At 40.9% G+C, this 20,958-nt stretch overlaps 1 protein-coding gene across 1 annotated transcript in view; it reads left to right on the top strand.

Annotated features, from left to right (window-relative positions):
- Window positions 379–20,958, top strand: part of FBN2 (fibrillin 2) — a 226,314-nt gene continuing 205,734 nt past the window's right edge. The window contains exons 1-5 of the mRNA XM_018050706.1: window positions 379–1,073; window positions 1,889–1,971; window positions 7,233–7,331; window positions 10,433–10,528; window positions 14,762–14,857. Coding sequence (XP_017906195.1) covers window positions 820–1,073; window positions 1,889–1,971; window positions 7,233–7,331; window positions 10,433–10,528; window positions 14,762–14,857 — 628 coding nt within the window. The 5' untranslated portion in view covers window positions 379–819. The remainder of the gene's footprint in view (window positions 1,074–1,888; window positions 1,972–7,232; window positions 7,332–10,432; window positions 10,529–14,761; window positions 14,858–20,958) is intronic.

Raw genomic sequence — 20,958 nt, 5'->3', positions numbered from 1 at the left:
CTCCCCACCCGGTCGCCCCCTTACTCTGTCTCCGCCCACTCTGCGCCAGCCCCTCGGTCAGGGCTGCGCCCCACGTGTGGACGGCGGCGCTCCAGCCCCCACTGACAGCCGCCGCCCGCCGGCCCGCCCAGCGCCCTGCCGGGCCTCAAAACCCCCGCGCCGCGCCCTCGCCCGCTGCATCTTCCCCGGCGTCCAGTCTCCTGCCCTCCCTCACACCGGCGGCTCGCCCCGGCCCCGCGCACCTCCGCCCGGCTCTTTAGCCGCCGCCGGCGCGTCGCTGTCCCGGGGGACTCCGGGAGAGCCCCGAGAGGACCTTCCTCTTGTTTGGGGGGGCGACTTTTGTTTGCTTTCCGGCTTCTTTCTGGTGACTTTTGCAGCTTCCAAGATCTGTGCCCTGCGCGCACGGGAATCCGCAGAGTCGCTGCGTTCAGGCCTTTTTTTTCCTTTTGAGGTCCTCTTTCTTTGTAACTTTACGCCGCGGCTGCTCGGGTTACTTTTGTAATTTCCCGCCCCCACCCGCTGGCGGTCCTGGAGTCGCTCGGGGCAGCGGCCCGGGGGATGCAACGTGGACCGCGCGGGGCTGCCGGCCGCTCTGCCGCCGCGCCTCGCCGCCCGCTGCGCTAGAACTCGCACCCCGCTGGCAGCCAGGGGGCCGGCGCTGGGTCCCGGGCTCCCGCTAGAGCAGGGAGCCCGAACACAACGCGAGTCTCCGGGGCCGACGAAGGGCTTGTTAGACCTGACTTTTTTCGGGCCGCGCAGATTTTGTCTTTGAGCGCTCCCTCTCAGCGGACCAAGGTCCGCGCGCCCGTAGCGCGCGCGATGGGGAGACGGCGGCGGCTGTGTCCCCAGCCCTACTTCGTGTGGCTGGGCTGCGTGGCGCTTTGGGCGCAGTGCACGGCCGGCCAGCCCCAGCCCCCGCCGCCCAAGGCGCCCCGGCCCCAGCCGCCACCGCAACAGGTCCGGCCCGCAGCGGCGGGCTCTGAAGGCGCGTTCGCGGTGCCCGAGTACCGGGAGGAGGGCGTCGCGGCGGCTAGCCGTGTCCGCAGGCGAGGACAACAGGACGTGCTCCGAGGGTAGGTGGACAGGCGAAGCGGGGGCGGGTGGAGGGGAACCTCGGCTTGGCAGCTTTCCATCCCACTCCCTCCCAGAACCTAGTTCTGTGGCTAGAGCCGGGGCCCCCTTCCACCAGTAGACCCCGAAGAGCCCAAGAAGCGCCTCCCCCTCTTCCTCCTGCCGGCAAAAAAAAAAAAAAAAAAAGCCCTCCCTCGGGGGTTTGTCTGCGGGTGAGTTGGAGGCCTCTGGGTGAGGCTCGCCTGCGGAGCCAGCTGTGCGGGAACAAGTCCCGAATGTCTGGCGGAAGGCGCGCCTAAGTCCGCCCCGCGCCGCGCGGGGGCCGGTAGAGCCTGCCTGCTCCCCACCGTCGGGGGCGCAGCTCCGAGCCTTTTGTTTGAGGACGTGTGCGGGGCTTACTTACAGCTCCATCTAATCATCAGGCCCAGCGCTCCACCTTCTGACACGCCATCCTTGACACGTCGGGGCCAAAGTAACAGTCGGATCAAGGAGGGATGGATTTGGGGACGGGGGCAAGGATTTTTGAAACGGAGTGTTCCCTTTGTTCTCTACATCCGGAGGCTAGAATGGTAGCAAATTATATGTTTCCCTGTTTCTTTTCGCTCTTTTTAAAGAGCAGCAACAGAGGGTAGATGAAAGGCAGTGTTTAGACGTTTCTGATCCTTCCCTATTTCAGTGTCTAGCCCATTTACTTCCACGTCTGAGCCCCAAGCCCCAGGAGTTTGACGTGTAGTCTTGGTCGTCCTGAAAGCTTAGGAAAACCTCTAATGTATTACCACATGCCTCTCTAAGTGTGTGACTCACTTGTCTCTCGCAGGCCCAACGTGTGCGGATCCAGGTTTCACTCCTACTGCTGCCCCGGATGGAAGACGCTCCCTGGAGGAAACCAGTGCATTGTCCGTGAGTGCTAGGCTGGGATCGCAGCTCGGGGCTGCCCGCTCGGCCCTATCCCAGGGCGGACCTTTTGCATTCTGTGGTTTGGACACACAGTTGCGTTTCTAATCCGGTGGCCACTAGTAATGATTAGGGGTGACTCCATTTGAATGGTGGGGAAGAAGCAGCCGGTTTGCATCAGTTTAGACTTCACTTCTAGATGTTGAAGGGCAATAATGATAAAGGTTTCAGAGATAACTTGAAAGTTTTATCTTTCTATGTCTATTAATACAAACTCAAGGGAGAGCACAGCAACTCCCCAGATAACCCCAAACCACTTTTTCCTGAAAGTTCTCAGATAAGACCACAAGGTGATTTTGTAAACGATCTGCCTTTTGACTCTGCAGGAGGTTTAGACCTTCTAAAGATAAGGCTTTCTTAGGCCTTGGTACAAAACCACTTTATTATCTCTGGTTTCATCTCAGCAGCCACAGAACATAGATAGGAAAGGAGCCCTCTCAGAGATTTGGCGTTGACCCAGGTTAACAGAAGAGAGAACTCTTCCACCTAGCTTGACTTTTAAGACAGTTACATTTAGGATTTCCAGACCCCAGATCTCATAAAGTACAGTAGCTTTCCAGAGTGTGAGCCTTAGAACTTCAGATGTTTTGCATATCTCACCTTTGACGTTTTGATTATTTTATTCCGTTTCCAAAGTGTGTGACCAGTTCTCCGTGTTTTAATTGGAGAAGTGATTAGTTAGCAGCTTCGCTGTGGTGGACTATGGGATGTCTTATTTCACATGCCTGTGAAATTGTGAGTTAAAGTATGACTGGCCATTTCTTGTGTATTTATGTTGCACAGCCACATTTGTCTTGTTGGGAGGAGAGCCAGGTATGGTAGACAGCACCTTTATTTAGAGCCAATCTTGACTTTAGATTGACCTCAGTGTTTTCCAGGGAGAAGATAATGATGCCATATGAACAGAGAAAAAGGGCAAGCCACACTAACCAAGGGATAATAAGGATGTAGTGGCATCTCTGACTCTATAGTTATTGGTTTTGTGGGTTCAGATAGACCCTTAATGTTATTTCTGTGCAGTTTTTTTAGAAGGCATGACATCTTAAGTGTTGTGAATATTAGCTTCTTATTTTTTCTACCCTAAAAGTCTCACAATATCCAGTAATGAGGCAAAAATAGGAAGTCACAACCGTGTTCTTTAGAGTGATTCATAAATATATTAAATAAACCCTCTGATTATAAGCCTTTCCTTTTATTAAAAGGAATGGGAGGGTATTGGATTCTTTTCCCTCCAGCACAGAAGTCGTATATGGGAAGCATTTGTGGAGGGGGCTTTTACTTTTTCAGATCAGTAGGGCGTTACTGTGCCTGCTTTAAACTTATGTGGCTCCTAGAATCCTGAAACAGCTAACGTCACTCACCACACACCTGCCATGCTAGCTGGGAGTGACTTAGGCACTGCGGAAAGTCTGACTCACTGAATGTAATGAATGTGGCTGCCATTATTGAGTTGGAGAGCAGCCGAGGAGAAAGGATTGGTTTATGGTACGTGTTGAAAATCTGTAAAGTCAGATTTTATTGGATCAGTGTGGAATGGGAATTCCAGAGAACAGAGCCTTCTAGAATATTTGCAGTAGGAAAAAAATATGTATGTGTGTATATATATATATTCCTCTGAGTGTCAGCTTTAAATACTTTTGGTCTTTGAGTAACATTGTGCCCTCTAACTGTTTAGAAGATCAGCTTTGGAAATCTCAAAGTAACAGTGAATATTGTAGCCCTACAACTTATGGTATTTGGATGCTTATGAAATACATTGGAATGTACCAGTACCATAACTCTATAAAAACATAACTTTGAAATGATCTTTATATCTCCAAGAAACATTTATAGTACTTATGTCAAGAGATATCTACAAAAATATTTATTAACACATTTAAATGGTAATTCAAATACCCAAGACTAAAACAGTGTGCAAAAGAGAGGGAGAATGTAATGCGCTTATAATCTCTTGGGTGGGTCTCATCTAAATTTTAGCATAATATTTTGCATTGAATTCAGTAGTTCAATTATTTTCATATTGAAAACTGAAGTATATAGAGATAATAACTGAATTGAAAACAGTCAAAATTAGGAATTTTCATTCCACGAATTTCTGCCATTTGCAGCAACGTGAATGGGCCTACAGAATATTACGCTTTGTGAAATGTCAGATGTAAAAAGACAAATACTGTATTATATCACTTCTGTGTGGAATAGAAAAAATAATGCAAATAAATGTATGTGCAAAATAAAAACAGACTTACAGATACAGAAAACATGGTTGGCTTCCCTGGTAACTCAGTGGTGAAAAAATCTGCCTGCAGTGCAGGAGATGCAGGTTCGATCCCTGGATAGGGAAGATCCCCTGGAGTAGGAAATGGCAACCCACTCCAATATTCTTGCCTGTAAAATCCCTTGAACAGCAGAGCCTGGCAGGCCATAGTCCATAGGGTTGCAGAGCTGGGCAATGAGCATGCACGCACATATAGCACAGTGGTTACAAAGGGGAGATGAGGGGAAGGGGCAAATTAAGTGCATGGGATTAGCACATACAAACTATTACATGTGAAATAAAAAACAAGGATATATTATACAGCAAAGAGAACCTTAGCCATTATCCAATAACATAATGGATAATGGAGTATAATAATACTGCAAAAATACTGAACCACTGTGCTATACGCCTGAAACTAGTATAATATTGGTAATCAATTAGACTTCGGTTAAAAAAAGAATTTTCATTCCATGACTTTATTTATTATATTTATTGACTTTCCACCATTTAGCAGTAAAAAAGCTCTGACGGGACTTACAAAAAGAGAATAAGTAAAACACAAATAGAAAAGGAGGACCAAAGATTAATTTCCTCATATATTTGTACATCAACATTTTTTTCTTCATAGAAAAATATTAAAATGATCAACTCCTAGAATTTTATTCTGGTTGGTCTTGACCAGGCTTCATGAGAAGATATTAAGATAAAAGTACATTTCTCAAACTACTGGAAACCTAATGCGTTTTGAGTTGAGTCGGTGTTTTGTTGTTATTGTTCTTAATTATGGCCTGTGGAAATCACTGAAGTACTTCCAAACTTCCAAATATTTGATTCCAAAACAATGACATTGACTTAATTTCCATTTTTTTTTTTAAAAAACTCTTGTTAGGACATGAAGCAATGGAAAAGTTTGCTTATTCATTTTTCGTTGTTGTTGTTGTGAAACTATGCTAGGAAGAGCATGTTGATCAGTGGAAAAACAGTGGGAAGGGGTTGGCCCAGAAACATGCCATTTGAGACCTGAAGAGACATCAGAACATTCCAATATAATCCCTTTGTTTTATTTTACCAGTGAGCGCACTAAACCCAGAGAAGCTGTGGGTTTTCTCCAGGTTTGCAGTGGGTCAGTGGCAGAGCAGGCGCTCAACCTTAGACCTGTTGCATAGTACCATTCATTTACTATCCACTTTCGACTTGAGTCTTCTTCCCAGCATCACTGAAATCCCAACACCCAGGTCCTCTCTACATCCCTCTCTGGTATTTCTGGGGCTCATTTTTTCCCCCCACTTGTGGTAGGGACAAATACTTAGATGAGATATACTATAGTTTGATATGAGTGTGAAGAGAAAGAGCCTAAGCATTCAGCTTTTCACGGGTTCACAGATGTAGAGGGTAGACCTGCGGCCATGATGGGGATCTGTCTGAAGATGACCAATCTCCAGTCCATCAGACCTTCTTTGGGTTTAGGACCCGGGAAGGGGCACTTGGTATATAACCTAAGCCTAAACTAAATGTCTTTTGAGCAAACTCTGAGAGATGGTGAAGGATAGGGAAGACTGGCATGCTGTAGTCCATGGCATCGCAAAGAGTCGGACACGACTTAGCAACTGAACAACAACAAAACTAAATCTCTCCTTGCTGAGAATGAGGGGGCTTTGAGATAAAACAGTATTTTAATAAGCTTTTGTCTTTGGAAAGTTAATGGTGATCAAAAAGTCCAGTACATTTTAAGAATAGTCAACTCCATGGCAGGAGCCATGTTCATGCCTAAAATCGTTTTTTACTTTTACACTGTGATCTGTGACATCCTCATTGTACTAACGGAGATGCAGGCTGTATTATGTGGGTGTCAAAGGCAATTTGGAGAAGCAAAACAATTATTGAGTTAGTTTACTTCTATATAACACACCCTTTATGTACTGAGGGGGTCTCATATCTCTTGGAAAATTGTGAGACTCCTCACTAGCAGAAGATAGGTACACACATTTACATACATATGTACAGCTAGTTTCAGGACATTCCCATACTCTCCTCTTCCTGTCTTCATCCATCCACTTATGGAGCATTAATGGAGCATTAAAACACTTGCCTAATGCTTTGCAGAGAGAGAGTTCAGTTGTGGGCATAGTGATAAATCAGCTCCTAAATGAAACTGACTCTGTATGGGAGAGACTTCCCATTTGAAGGCTACTGATTTTGAGGATCTGTGGTATGTGCTGTGTCAGTGAGCCTAACATTCTTTGCTCTGATGACCCTCATACCTTCGAGGTCACAGCTGCAGGAGGCTTTGAGTCTCCCTTCATCAAAATGTCTCAGCAGCTTTTCTGAGCAGCAGGAATAGGCTAGGTTGTAGAGGTAATACAGGAGAAGAAGGGCTGGAGGAAGGAGAAAGAGAATTATTAAGGGGAACAAAGATTGATGATGGGGCAGGTCAGATACCAGCCGGGAAGGAATGTGTATGGAACCCCTGGGGCTTGGCCAAGTCGTTAGAGTGCAGAGTCTCCAGCTCAGCCAATTTCACTTTTTCTGTCTCCTGTGAAGGTCCTTTACATAGTGGGCTGTGCTTTCTGAGGGTACACAGGACCTCTGGGTTTCCTCAACTCTCCTCACTTCCTAGGATCAAGACTGTCTTCTCATGGTGAATTCTGAATATAAGCCTCTGCCTTGAATGGAAAAGATGACCCATACTGATAAAGAGTTGAACAATTAAGATTATGGAAATTAAAATAGTTTCATTTATGTGCACTTTATCATAAGGATACTTAAGAGACTCATTCACTTGTCTACAATAGGTACTTTTGTTGCATATCTGCAATTAGGCATTATATATAGCACGCATTTTTATATCTTAGTTTTTCAGCTTTATTGTTTTTGACTATCGCTTCCTTGGTTTGTAGTCAGTGGTTTATTACCTTATTGTTCACACACTTCCCTGTTGTGCTTTCCACAGCAATTTGTAGAAATAGTTGCGGAGATGGATTTTGTTCACGTCCTAACATGTGTACTTGTTCCAGCGGCCAAATATCACCAACCTGTGGATCAAAATCAAGTACGTTTTTCATATGTGACTCTATTTACTGCATTATCTGTAAATTATCTTTTGAATAAATGGTAAATGTCCTTTTCAATGAGGCTGTGGACCCATGATTATTTTCTGTGCTAACTAGGTCAGTACTAATCTTTGGAGTAAAAATCTTTGGTGGCTTAGCTGTTCCCACCAACAACTAGGGGCTACTGGGGTGGTGATGAAGAAAAATGATTTCGTACTGGTCCAGAAGATATGCGTCTACTGAGTAAAAGAGCCTGGATTTAGTGAGAAGTAATTCTTTGTAATAGCTGGAATTTACTGTGTTTTTACCGGTACTTGTTATAGGTACTAAGTGTTTGACTATATCATTGTATTTAATTAAGCCTCACATGAATACAATGAGATACTATTATTACCCTATTGTCAGAGAAGGAGATTGAGGCACACATAAGTGTTAACTCACCCAAAGTGAAATAGATTTGAATCCAGGGATTCTGATGCCCAAGTCTGTAGACTCAAATTCTCAGCTTTATTTATTGCCTTTGCTTAACTCCTGTGTCTCATATGCTATTTTGTGGGTTAACTAAAGGGGAAAGAGAAGAGCACTGAGATGATAGCAAATACTCATTGTGTACTGACCAGGTGTTTGACATACATTAACTTATTTTGCTTTACACAGACAATAGCTCTGTGAGATCTCTGTAACAGTGGACTAAAATTGTGCTTTACAAGACCTAAGGAGGAATTGTTGGGTCTTTAAGGCCCAAAATTAATCTTTTAGGACGGTATTTAAGGTAATGTTTTATAGCCAAGTAGAAGCAGTTATTATTTATGTAATTGCTCAGTAATTAATAAATCTTTATCTGCCTCAAACAATATGAAGTTGTTATATTTTTAACAATTCTTTCTATAAATTTTTCTTAAGTAAAAGTAATAGATAGTCTGTCTGATTGAGGAATGTAAGATTCAAGATTCATACAACAGATGTCATTGTCTCATGATGCAACTTCTGATTAACGCTCTAGTTTCATTTTCTTTCAAAATATCATGTAATTGTCTAACCCTTTCCAAACCCATTATGTAGAATTCCTCAAGACTTTCTTGACCACCCTGAATACTGTTTCCTCCACTACTTTCCTGTCCTTCCCTCTGACTGCCTAGAAGATACCATTCCCCATATCTTCGCTGTTCTCTTCTCTTAGTTTTCTCAAATGCACCCTCAGCAAAACACCAGTCCTGGAGAAACGTTTTTACAATTCAGGTTTTTAATTCCTCTAGTAGGACAGCTGAAGAATCCTTGGTTGACCTTCAATTTGTGGTATACAATTCAATAGGAGAATCCATGAATCATTTGGCCTTGAGTAATAAATGGCTGCTTTTCCACCAGAAACTTCTTTCTCCTCTCCAGTCCTCATGGTGCTCCAGCTTCGCAAAGCATTTAGCACCGTTAATCACTATCTTTTTGAAATACTCTCTTTTCCCTTCTCTTATATGAAAGTAATGGCTCCCAACACTCCTTTGCTTGATCATTTTTTCTTAGTGTCCTTTCTGTATCCCCTTTATTAGCCTTACATTCACAGTTAAATATTCCCCAAAGTTCTGTCCTCCCTAGGTGAACTCATTTACATATATGCCTTCAACTACTACCAGTATGGGCCTTCCCAGGTGGCGCAGTGGTAATCCACCTGCCAGTGCAGGAGATGCAAGAGACTTGGGTTCGACCCTTGGGTGAGGAAGATACCTGCAGAAGGAAATGCCAGCCCACTCCAGTATTCTTGCCTGGAGAATCCTCATGGACAGAGGAGCCTGGCAGGTCCTCTGTCCACAGGGTCACAAAGAGTCGTACATGACTGAGGGACTGGGCAAGCAGTAACCAATATGTTGCTAACTCATAATGATTATCTCTAAAGTAGATGCGTCCACTGGGCTTCATATTCACGTGCCCCATTTCCTACTGGACATCTCCACTTGAGCGAGTAGTAAGCATCCAAATCTGTGGCATGAGACTCTTGATCCGTGGCTGACAACAAACAGTCCGTTTCTTCCACAGTTGCCATGGTCCCAGCAAGTAGCACTGAACTCAACGCCTTGCTATCCCGATGGGCTTGGTATTCACTGTCACGGAGCTTACATTCCTGTAGAGAGACAGACAAAACACAAGTTAACCAACACCACAGTGTCGTTATAGATTGTGGTTAGTTCTTGGAAGGAAACTTGGCTGTGAAGAACAGCCTGGAACCAAGGAAGAACATAGACACAAGAGATAGACAAGATCGTGCTGATGCGGCGGGACATTGAAGCTGAGTTTGGAAGGACTAGGATGAACCAGGGAGGGATCCTCACAGGGAGAGGAAGTAGCAAATCAAAACATCTTTCCTCCACTTGAGAAACTAAAAGGTTCATGCGATGACAAAGAGGCAGGTTGGGAAGAGAAGATCTTAGAGAAGCAGGCAAATCCAGATAGACAATACATGGCCGCCTAGGTCATGGAAGGATTTGCGTTATATCCCAAATGCAACATTGAAAGGGTTAAATAAGACAGGGAAGGAGTGCTATTTGTATTATTACAAGATGACTGTAGTTGCTTTGCAGAGAAGGAATTTGAAAAGGGCAAGAGTAGAAGCTAGGGAACTCATCAGGAGGTGACTGCAACAATCCAGGTAAGAGATGAGGGTAGCTGAACCACACGATATCAGTGGCAACAGAAAGGAGAAGGATTTGACATATATTTTCCAGTGGAACCTACAGACCTTGTTAAAAGACTTGCGAGAAAGAGAAGTAGTTGCTTAAGCACTGGATGGATGGCAGTGCCCGGCACTCAGCCACGGCATTCTGAATGGGTACTTGAGTGCCTCCTGCATCCTAGAACTTACACTTCTAGTCACCTTAGATTTTCTTCCTTTAACATTAAAAGTGTAATAGATTTTAAATACATACTAAATAACATGTTGTCACAGATATGCTCATCTGTGTACTTACAAATAAATAAATGTATGCTTGGGTCATAACATTTACTTCTGTAGAGTACACTTGTCATTAATTGGGCATTTATTATAGTTTTATAACTCACAGATACTGTAGTTTTGGTGATTGATAATTTTATGTTTTTTTGTTCTTTGCAGTTCAGCAGTGCAGTGTTAGGTGCATGAATGGTGGGACCTGTGCAGATGACCATTGCCAGTGCCAGAAGGGATATATTGGAACTTACTGTGGACAACGTAAGCAACATTAGAATAAACTCGATTTATTCAAATAATTTGATTGAGTGGCTATTTCATACCGAGTCATAATTAAGGTCTTGTAAATGATTAATGACACCCCACTCCAGTACTCTTGCCTGGAAAATCCATGGACGGAGGAGCCTGGTAGGTCGCAAAGAGTCAGACATGACCGAGCGACTTCACTTTCACTTTTTACTTTCATGCATTGGAGAAGGAAATGGCAACCCACTCCAGTGTTCTTGCCTGGAGAATCCTAGGGACGGGTAAGCCTGGCGGGCTGCCGTCTATGGGGTTGCATAGAGTCAGACATGACTGACGTGACTTAGCAGCAAAGTGTGTGATCCTTTAAAAAATAGTTTTATGTAGAAAAGACATACCTTACAGCTGAATAGATAATTTTTTCCAGCCCTTAAAAAATTTTTGTTTTATTGATGTTGTTGAGTACCACTAGGACTTTATCAAATTTGACATATATTACAATTAAATATTTAGCTGATTTTCATTTATCTAGTTCCATAAAACATGGATGCCTTTCTGAAAAAATGGTAATGTTTGCTGTGATCTCTCTCTCTCTTTAAGATATCCCAAATCTAAAGCTGGAGAGCCAAGCTTATAAATTGTCCTTTGCTGAATTATATTTTATTACTCAAATCTCTTGTAATACCACAGTAAAGGGCTATGAAATGATTTTTCAATAAATACATGAGTTCAGAGACAGAGGTGTCAGTCAGGCCTTATAAACCAAGGAAATAAATTTAGACAGTACTCTAAATATTATGTGATGCTATTGGTACAGTTTAAGCAGTAGAGTGAGACGGCCTGATTAACATTTTAAAAAGTCACTTTGGCTGCTGTATTGAAACTGGATTGTAGAAAGGGCAAGAAAAAAAATAAAAGGGCCAGTTAGGAGCCTAGACTATTAATTCTGGTAGATGCTGCTGCTGCTGCTGCTGCTGCTGCTGTCGCTTCAGTCATGTCTGACTCTGTGCAGCCCCATAGACGGCAGCCCACCAGGCTCAGCCATCCCTGGGATTCTCCAGGCAAGAACCCTGGAGTGGGTTGCCATTTCCTTCTCCAGTGCATGAAAGTAAAAAGTGAAAGTGAAGTCGCTCATTTGTGTCCGACTCTTAGCAACACCATGGACTGCAGCCTACCAGGCTTCTCCGTCCATGGGATTCTCCAGGCAAGAACACTGGAGTGGGGTGCCATTTCCTTCTCCATCTGGTATATAATGCTGTAGATGTGATTTTTGCTTAGACTGAGCTTTCATTGAAGGTGGAATATATGGAAGGAGGTGTGTACTGACGGAATGGGTGTGACGCATGAGACTAAAAGGAAAGGCAGAGAACCATAATGACGACTAGAAGACTTGAGTTGAGCTCTGGGCTGGATGGTGATGCCATTTTCTGATACACAAAAGACTGAGTAGGTAGTAGGTGGGATGGGGGTCGGGTGGGGCTCAGAGCATGGGGTGTCAAGAGTTTTTGTTTTGGCTTTGATGAAGAAGTCTGTTAGACTTCTAAGTGAAAAGATCTCTGAGCTCAGCCCTTAGGAGAGAGGTCAAAGATAGACATACGAGTTTGGGAGTGTATAGATTTAATTTTGATACGGCTAACATTTTCATCGTGGGCCTTCAGTAGGAAGTTGGTGCAAGTAGAGAAGAGAAGTGGGCTGAAGCTGGAACCCTGGTTGTTGCCCAGCATTTTGAGGTGAAGACGAGGAAGGAGAAACCAGCAAAGAGTGAGAAAGAGTAGGTAGGGAGACAGGAGGGAAATTGGGAGAGCGTGATAGCCTGGAAGACAAAGGAGGAAGGGAGCACCAGGAGTAGAGATTTATATTGTCTCATGTGCAAACAACAGACTTTTCTTTCTTTTTTTAACATTTTGACCCAGATTCTGGGAAAGATTGAGAGCAGGAGGAGAAGGGGGCGACAGGAATAGATGGCTGGATGGCATCACTGACTCAGTGGACATGAATTTGAGCAAACTCCAGGAGATAGTGAAGGACAGGGAAGCCTGGTGTGCCACAGTTCACGGGGTCACGAACAGTTGAACATGACTGAGACTGAACAACAAGTCTGGTTTAGCATCTTTTTTATATCCGATGTGTTTGTGTAGTAGTAAGTAATGATAATTTCAGATTTGACTTAGGTCACACTGTTTGTACCTATGTTGAGTGGTACAGGAGTCTGTCTGATAAAAACAGACACTTGTCATATTTCTGAGCACAGAGTAGGTGCTCAGTAAAATATTTACTGAATAAAAATATTCAAACTAGCAGTCATGATCAGGGTTCTATCCCCAAGCACAGAGTGGGTACTCATTAAATATTCATTGAATAATAATATTCAAGCTTCAGTAGTCATGATCAGGGTTCTGTTTCATAGTGTGACCATCTTGAAATAGGGCTTGCTTCTCCCTTTTCCTCAGATCACGGTAGGCAGTTCATACTTCTTCCCCTAGTCTTCTTTTTCTCCCCTGCCTTTTGCTTTGTCCCATACTAGGTGTAAGTACTTTTTTTCTCTTCCTGTGTGGTCAGCATTCTTTCCATGGTGGAAATTTAGGCTTATACAAGTTTATTTTCAACTCCAGTTGAGCGGTACATTTGTTTCTGTCTTGTTTTGTTACCAAAACATTACTTTATAAAGTAACTTTCATCATAATTCATTCAAAAGAAGGAAATTGCTTCTTTTATCCCCCTTTGGTCCCCTTTTATCTGTATTGTCTGCTTCTCTTCTTTGGCTGTTGCTCTGTAGTGTAAACCTTGGTTGCTATAGAGCAAGTTATGTTTTCCATACAGATCCCTTTCAGTATAAAAAGGAAGGGGAATTAAGATTGTAGAACACCTTAATGCATAGCCACTGTGCGTTTTGTTTTTTACACCATTTTATTTTATCTTCAAACTATTAGCTCTACTTTGCAGGCAGGGAAGCTGAACATTGAAAGATGATGTGATTGAGATGTGCTGAACACAGCAGAACTCCTTAATCTGTTCACCGTGTTGTTCCACCTGCCAAAAAAAGTGGGAAGAAGGCTGCAAGATTCTGACATATTGCAGGAGATTTTGAGAATCTGCAGTATATCAAATCTTATAGCAGATGAAGGAATACACAGACACCCTCCCTGTAGTCACTCTGCTGGAAGCATGCTCTCTCATGTGAGGCAGGAGTAGAAGCAATCGCTGTATTGGCTTGTCTCCTTATTCAGAGAAGCTCTTGATACTGTCTTCAATTACTGAAGATGCCAGGGACCTTTTGTTTCAATGAGTTATACCTGCTGATAGTTGCTGTGTTAAAATTGAGAAATTTAAACATTAAAAAAAATTATTTCCTTTCAAGTAACAGAAAGCCGTGTTACCTGTTAACATAATTTTTGTGAATAATAACTGTGTTTTCCACACCAATAGAAAAAATTCGTGAGAAGAGAGGCATTGGTGGTCTGACCTGCGTAGGTGAGCCTGGTATTTACCTGTACTGAGCGAACTCTCTCAGGACATGCTGCAGGCTTATCCAGCCCTCTTCTCCACCCTGGAGAAGCATTTGAAAGCTCTGTTTTGGAAAACCCTGAGAGAACCCCTCCTTCCGCCTCCCCAGGGATAGATCCTGAGGGTCAGTCATGGATGTGTATTCCCATTCATGTCTTAAGGGCTAGCATATGTTTAATGAGGGAGCATGTCTGGGACAGTGACTTTCATTTACATCTCTTACACCTTGATAGTATTTAAAGAAAATACTTTCCTTTTGATTAATTACATTAGGTAAGTGTTACTCATTTGCAATATATCTTTAGAAATCAAAATATTCAAATACTTACAGTTGTTTCTGTGAAATTATACCCTGTGGAGAGTTTTCTCCCTCTCTCTGTTCCCTAGAGTCTTCAATCTTCTTTCATATTTTAATCACCTTTTACCTATGGAAACAGATTGTAGGGTTCATAGAACTGAAATAGAGGATTAAATCATTGTATTTTGACTGTATGATCAGAGTCAGCCAATTCTTGTGATTCTGATTTATAGGAAAAAAACAAACAAAACTTACCAAATGATTGCATAACAATGTGATTTACGTGAATTGTGGAGGTTTTAGTCTCAGTATACAATGAAATATATGTATTTAAATGCATGATGCAACATGTTTCAGAGGTAAGATCCATTAATGACTACATATCTACACTCCTACATTATACTTGGACTTTTACTGTATAATGAGCTTCTTGCTGTGTTTGTGTGCAGCTGTCTGTGAAAATGGATGTCAGAATGGTGGACGTTGTATCGGACCTAACCGCTGTGCCTGTGTTTATGGATTCACTGGTCCACAGTGTGAAAGAGGTAAGAAGAGAAAAGAGAACCTCCCTTTGGAGCAGTCTGCTGCTGCTGCTGCTAAGTCGCATCAGTCATGTCTATCTTATTGTCAATATGTGTAATATTTTTATTACTCAATGAAAACTCTTCTAATGAGACAATATTTTCATTCTTTGATTATGTCTGTAACCCGCATGGTCAGATTTTGCGGTGTAGCTAATAGCAGCTGAAGCAGCTCAGTTTTTTCCACCAGAGCAACCTCAGTTTAGAAGGCCGACTCTGGTGCTGTGGCTGTGGGGTAATTTTGAGTGAGTGACTGGATGGCAAATTCTAATAATTTGGAGTTAATTCAAATTAGGAGTTACTGTTGGGAGCACTGCCTCTGTTAAAAAAAAGATGTAAAGATGTAATATGTTCTTGGTTGCAAGACCAGTGAAAACCTGAAATAAAAGAGCCTAACCAACAAGGAAATGTATTACATTGCATAACAAAATGTCCAGAGTCGGTGGGCTTCGGGTAGGACGTGATCAGGGCTTTCATTCGGTTGTTTTACTTCTCTTGGCCCTGCTTTCCTTTGTGCGTCGGTTTTGCCCTGCCCACCAGTTCTGTATGGTTGTGAAATGACTGTCAGCTGTAACTAATGCAACGTGCTTTCTTGTTCACATCTAGGGAGAGAAAACTTCTCCTCTAACTATGGGCCAGTAATAGCCTTCAGAGTTATTTCATATGCTGATCGGCTTAATCTTGAGTTTTTGAACCAATCCCTGATAAGAGGAATGGTATTAATATGTTCCATGTAAACTTATCAGGACATATGTTTGGAGCAGGAGATGATGAAAGCCACCTGAAAGGGGGAGTTTGGTCTCAACCCAGTGGAAGTTGTGGTGGGCAGGAGAAAAGGGGTAGAGGAATGGGTGCTGGGTAGGTTTCCATCTTTGTCCACCTTATCTGTGTAAACTGTTGCTCAAGCCCATTTGAAACCAGTTTATCATAATTTAAATAGCAGCAAAGCTTGTGACCGGTAGGGTACTGAAAATCCCCAGTGTTGATGCAATAAGTAAACTATTAATAATGTTCCTGTATTGCAAAAGGGCATTACAAAGAAGATCAATTTTATAAAATGTGATAAATAGCTATTTACCACTGAACCATAAAAGTAAAATAAGCTTAAACTAAAATCAGTATTACATAATCTTTCATAATTACATATATGCTCAATTTACTTTTCCAGGATTTGTCATAGCATCTAAAGTTGTATAGTGCTTTCTCTGTTGTGAAACTTTGAGTATATGAAGTTATGTCATTGAAATGTTACAGATAAATAGTGGTGATGGTTTATGTATGTACAGAGGCTTTGAGTTGCAAAGAAACCTTATGTTTTTCAAATTATATCCATTACACTGACAAAACTTAATCCTGGCATTCAGGTTAAAGCTCAAGAAGAAACTGAGAAATTAGAATTATATGGTAAAGTTTGAAAAGTAAGATGTATGCAGCCTTTTAACATACACTTGTATGTATATGTACATTAAGATATTTATATTATTTCTGGGGTAATTGCGATTTCTTGGGACCGAAGTACATTCCACAGATGACAGAGTTTATAGTTATACTTAGGAGAAATTTAAATGTCTTCACCAGATGCTTTTATTTGGGGAAGAAAAATTAATTATGAAATGTTAGCATAAAGTGATAAGTTGTTGAGAATGGAATAAAACAAATTTCTGAGATGATGTTTATTTAAACACCATAGAATGGAAAAATAGTAAAATTAAAAATTTCAAACATAGTTATAATTGGTGGAGATCATGTTCATTTTTCTGGAGATCATGTAAACTTTTCAGTACTTTCATCCTAAAGCAGATTTCAAATTCAATTCCTAATTGGCACAGGAATTGGGTAGTTTTTTTGACAAAGAGCCTTCCAGGCATTACATCATTATTCTGTCTGCAACAGTTATTCATTCATTGGGTTTGTTAGTCCTTACTAAATTTATGGAAACTTAATAAAGACATTAAAATATATTTTACATGTACAGTAGCATGTTTTCAGAAGAACTACAAAATTAAGTAACGAATTGGCCTGAAGTATTTCCTTTTTAGCGTAGGTTTGCTTCTTAAAACTCTTTTTAAGTATTCACCTTCAGATGAAAATTCTAAAACTTCATTTTTCCAAAGAAGGAATTAGCAATTTCCAATCTTAGATTGCAACTGTGAACTTTAATGTTCTTAAAATATATTTTTAATTGAATTTTTAATGTGTGATAGCTAATCCCACTGAGAGTGGAGTTCATAGTTTTTCTCAAGAAACATTGTCTGAAAAGCTACAAAAAGAAGAACTTACTTATGTTGAGGTTAGTGAATAGTCCTGTGTGCCCAGTTCACATTTAAGATTCATATTGTCTTTTTCAATTTGTGTGTATGTGAAGTTGCTTCAGTCGTGTCTGATTCTTTGTGACCCTATGGGCTGCAGCCTGCCAGGCTCCTCTGTCCATGAGATTCTCCAGGCAAGAATACTGGCGTGGGTCACCATGCCCTTCTTCAGGGGATCTGCCTGGCCAAGGGATCAAACCAACATCTCTAATGTCTCCTGCATTGGTAGGTGGGTTCTTTACCACTAGCGCCACCTGGGAAGCCCTGTTTTTCAAATACTAAATTTAAAAACATATGTTCTTTGTTCTCCTAAAAAAAGGCTTTTGTAAAATTAAAGATACTTTTCTTCTTAGTGCAGAACACATAATTTCCCTTTAAATTGGTCTCTTGGGATCCAGTAGTATGATAAACCTGGCAATTTTTCCAGTTATCTGGGCTTCTGGCAGACTGGTTTCCTGCCTGGAGATAGAGACTGGGTGGTGTTAATGACTGGCATGATTGTAGTGTTTAACCTGAATCTTGATGCTGTGTAAGCTGAACCTCTTTGGAGTTTTCTCCTCACTCTTGCTGATACGTACAATGACCTTTTATACTTAGCATTAAAAAAAGAGTTCTTGTGGTCTCGAGCTGATTATAAAATGCAGACGGCTTAGCTGTGTCCAAGGCACATGAAGATACTTAATTCTTTTTCCTTCCCTCTTCAAACAGATGGCATTTGAAAAAAGATAAATATTGTACTTAATGTACACCTGAGAACATGTAGAAATTGAATCATTATTATATATCAAGACTCAGCGTTTTTTCCTCTTAATGCTTAAAATGTATTTTATTATTTGTCGGTAGAAACTTGGAGGGGGCAGGCAGGCAAGAAACGAATATACCTGAATGATTTCTAGACAAAAAAACAGTGATTACTTGATAATAAATATGGCCTGCTCAAGGTCCCTGTTTCAGCTTCTTTACCTTGAATGATTGTTGAAATCATGTTTTGTAATTGAATTTTCCTTGAAGCTTATATAAGGACCATCTGTTAGAAATATATCAGAGACCCTTTCAAATTATGGGTCTCTGATATAGTATAAAGTACTGCTACAAATTGTTTTTTTTAGCATGTAAACATGAACTCCTTTTGAAAAGTGTGTAAATTTGGTAACATTTCAAATATCCTTATGCTTAGTGACATTTCCTTTAAAATGTACATCTTTCAGTAAGTGATGCCTTAAAGAGAAGGATTGGAAATTTACTTTTTAAGCTTTTGACGTTTTAAAGAAAAATTCCTTTTGTTAATCTGCATTGGAAGAAAAAGTGAGATCAAGTTGCACATGTTTAAGTTTACAAAATCTAAACTTTCACGTCTTTATGGAAAATGTAAAATAGATGGATTTTACTTTCAGGGGAACTGTCATAAAATCATCCAGTTAACATATGAATTCAGTGTCTAAAAGCACGTCCAGGAGGAGTCAACTCCACTTTTTCTCTAATGCTTCTGGTCACAGGGTGCTCCCTCCCTCCCTCCATCATGAAACAGTGTTTCATTGTCAGAGTCCTGATTGTTCATTGTTACGCTCCTGTTTAAGTGGACATTCGACGGGCCTACGGTGCATCTCTTACTGCCTCATTCAGGAGGAATGTGATGATGGTGACTTCCCTAAAGGCGTCAGTTATAACTTAACTGCCCAGTATTGTGTGATGACACCTTGAGGGCTAATTATAACCTCTTGAATTATTCTGTATATTTTTGGTCATCCACCCATATTGAAATAAGGCTTTTGTAAAATTGGTAAAGTAATTGTGACTGTTATTAAACCCACTCAGACCTTATCTAGATTCTCCAAGAACAGCAGTGGAGATTGACAAATTAGGGTTTTCCAGAATTCTGGGGATTCTGTAGAGCAGACTCAAATTTGTTCAGAAATATTTTATCAATGTTTTTTCCATGGTCTTGGAATTTAAGTATAGTGAAAAAGGTGGAATTCTCTTTGGAATTAAATATGCAGTAGACTTGATGCTTTAAAGAAATGTATAGGCGGTATTTTTAGAAAAAATTCCTCCCATGGTCTCATTCTTATCTAAAGGTGACATGTGGTCATTATAAGATAACTTAGAGAATAAAACAAGGAGAAATAAGAAATAAGTTATGATTTCTCTCAGAATTAGTTACTTTTAAGATTCGGGTTGTACTTGGAGTCCTTTATTCTACTTCACATACATCGCTTACAAAGAGTGGGATCTTTCCACTCTTATTGGAATCGACTGTAAGAATATCCCATGTTCTATAACATGAAATGTGCTTATATCCTGCTTCTCCTTTCAGGTTATGAACTGCATTATATTAGATATGAATTGTAATAGTTACACTGCAAATTGTAATAATGAGAGCTTGGTTTCTGCATTCTAAACAATCATATGATATTTGTAAAGTTATTTTCTCTAGCTCAGATGAGGATATTTTGCCTGCCTCAAACTTCTGGTAGCATTGGGGATATTAGAATGGAAGGAGGATCTCAATTTGATTTCAGACCTTAAACTCAGTTATGGTGATATAGCTGCTTACTGTAGTTATATTTCTTATTAATTAATGTTTAACATTTAAGGTCATTTTCAAGTTTTCTTTTCATTTTGTTGGTTGGTTGGTTTGTATGTTACCAAAGCTGTGATAAAAATCTATGTGGGTAAGTATTTATCTTTGATTTTAGTCTTAGAATATATCCTAGAAATGTAATTGCTGGGTCATTGAATATGTGAAAACTTAAAACTTTTCGTATGTTCTGTTCATTTCCTTCTAAAAAGACTTTTTATGATTTATTCCTTATGTTTAAAAAGTCTTCCCCATTTCCAAATCTTACAGATATCTATAGTTTTTTCCTAGTGCTTTTGGAATTTTTCCCTTTTTAAACTACAAGTTAGGATGTACAGGAGGGTAACTAAATTTATTTGTAAATATTTATCACATATTGAGTATTTATTAAGTATTAGGCAAAGTACTTGAAGCTTAAGTTACAAATAATACATATTCCCTGTTATGAGGAGCAAATTATCTGTTTAAAGAATAAGCCTAATCATTTATTTAAATATTAAAGTAAAATGTGACATAGAAAATACTACAATAGGAGTAGGAACAAATTTATGTGAGAGAGCTCAGAAATGGTTTCTGATTAAAGGAGAATTACGGAAGTCTTCTTGCAGTTAATCTGAATGAGAAAAAACTCCAATCTACTATAATGGGAAAAAAACAGTATCAGACTAAAGCTCATGTTGATACTATGCTATATAGCATGATGGAATTGCATGCTGAATAAGGTTATTTAAATTCCATAATTAATACCAGTTATCACAGTTACTGAGCTGATGTTGTTTTATAGAAATAAGAGGTCTCCCTCTTTCTTAGGCTCAGAGGATTTAGTGAGAATGAGATTGCAAGGAACAGGGAGAACATTACCAACTGCAAAGGTCAAACTCAAATGCTCCTGCACTCACACACACTCACACACACACGCACAGTTCTGCACTCCTGAACGTTTTATAACCTTGTACTCACTAAGCTAAACGTAGCCTTACATGGGCATCAGAGAAATACCAGAAGATCTGTGGGAACTTAACTTCTTGGCAGTAGCTCAGATGACATCCTTATCTTGAATGCCACTAAGAACACAAGAGAAGGAAAATGAGGAAGGGAAAAAAAAAGCAGGCAGTGGAAAGTGGAAGGAAAAGAAGACTAGAACGGAGAATGGTAGCACAGGGGAATGGAGAGCTAAA

Source organism: Capra hircus, chromosome 7, assembly GCF_001704415.2.
Source record: "Capra hircus breed San Clemente chromosome 7, ASM170441v1, whole genome shotgun sequence".
Classification (NCBI taxonomy): domain Eukaryota; kingdom Metazoa; phylum Chordata; class Mammalia; order Artiodactyla; family Bovidae; genus Capra; species Capra hircus.
This window is presented reverse-complemented; position numbering and strand designations above follow the sequence as displayed.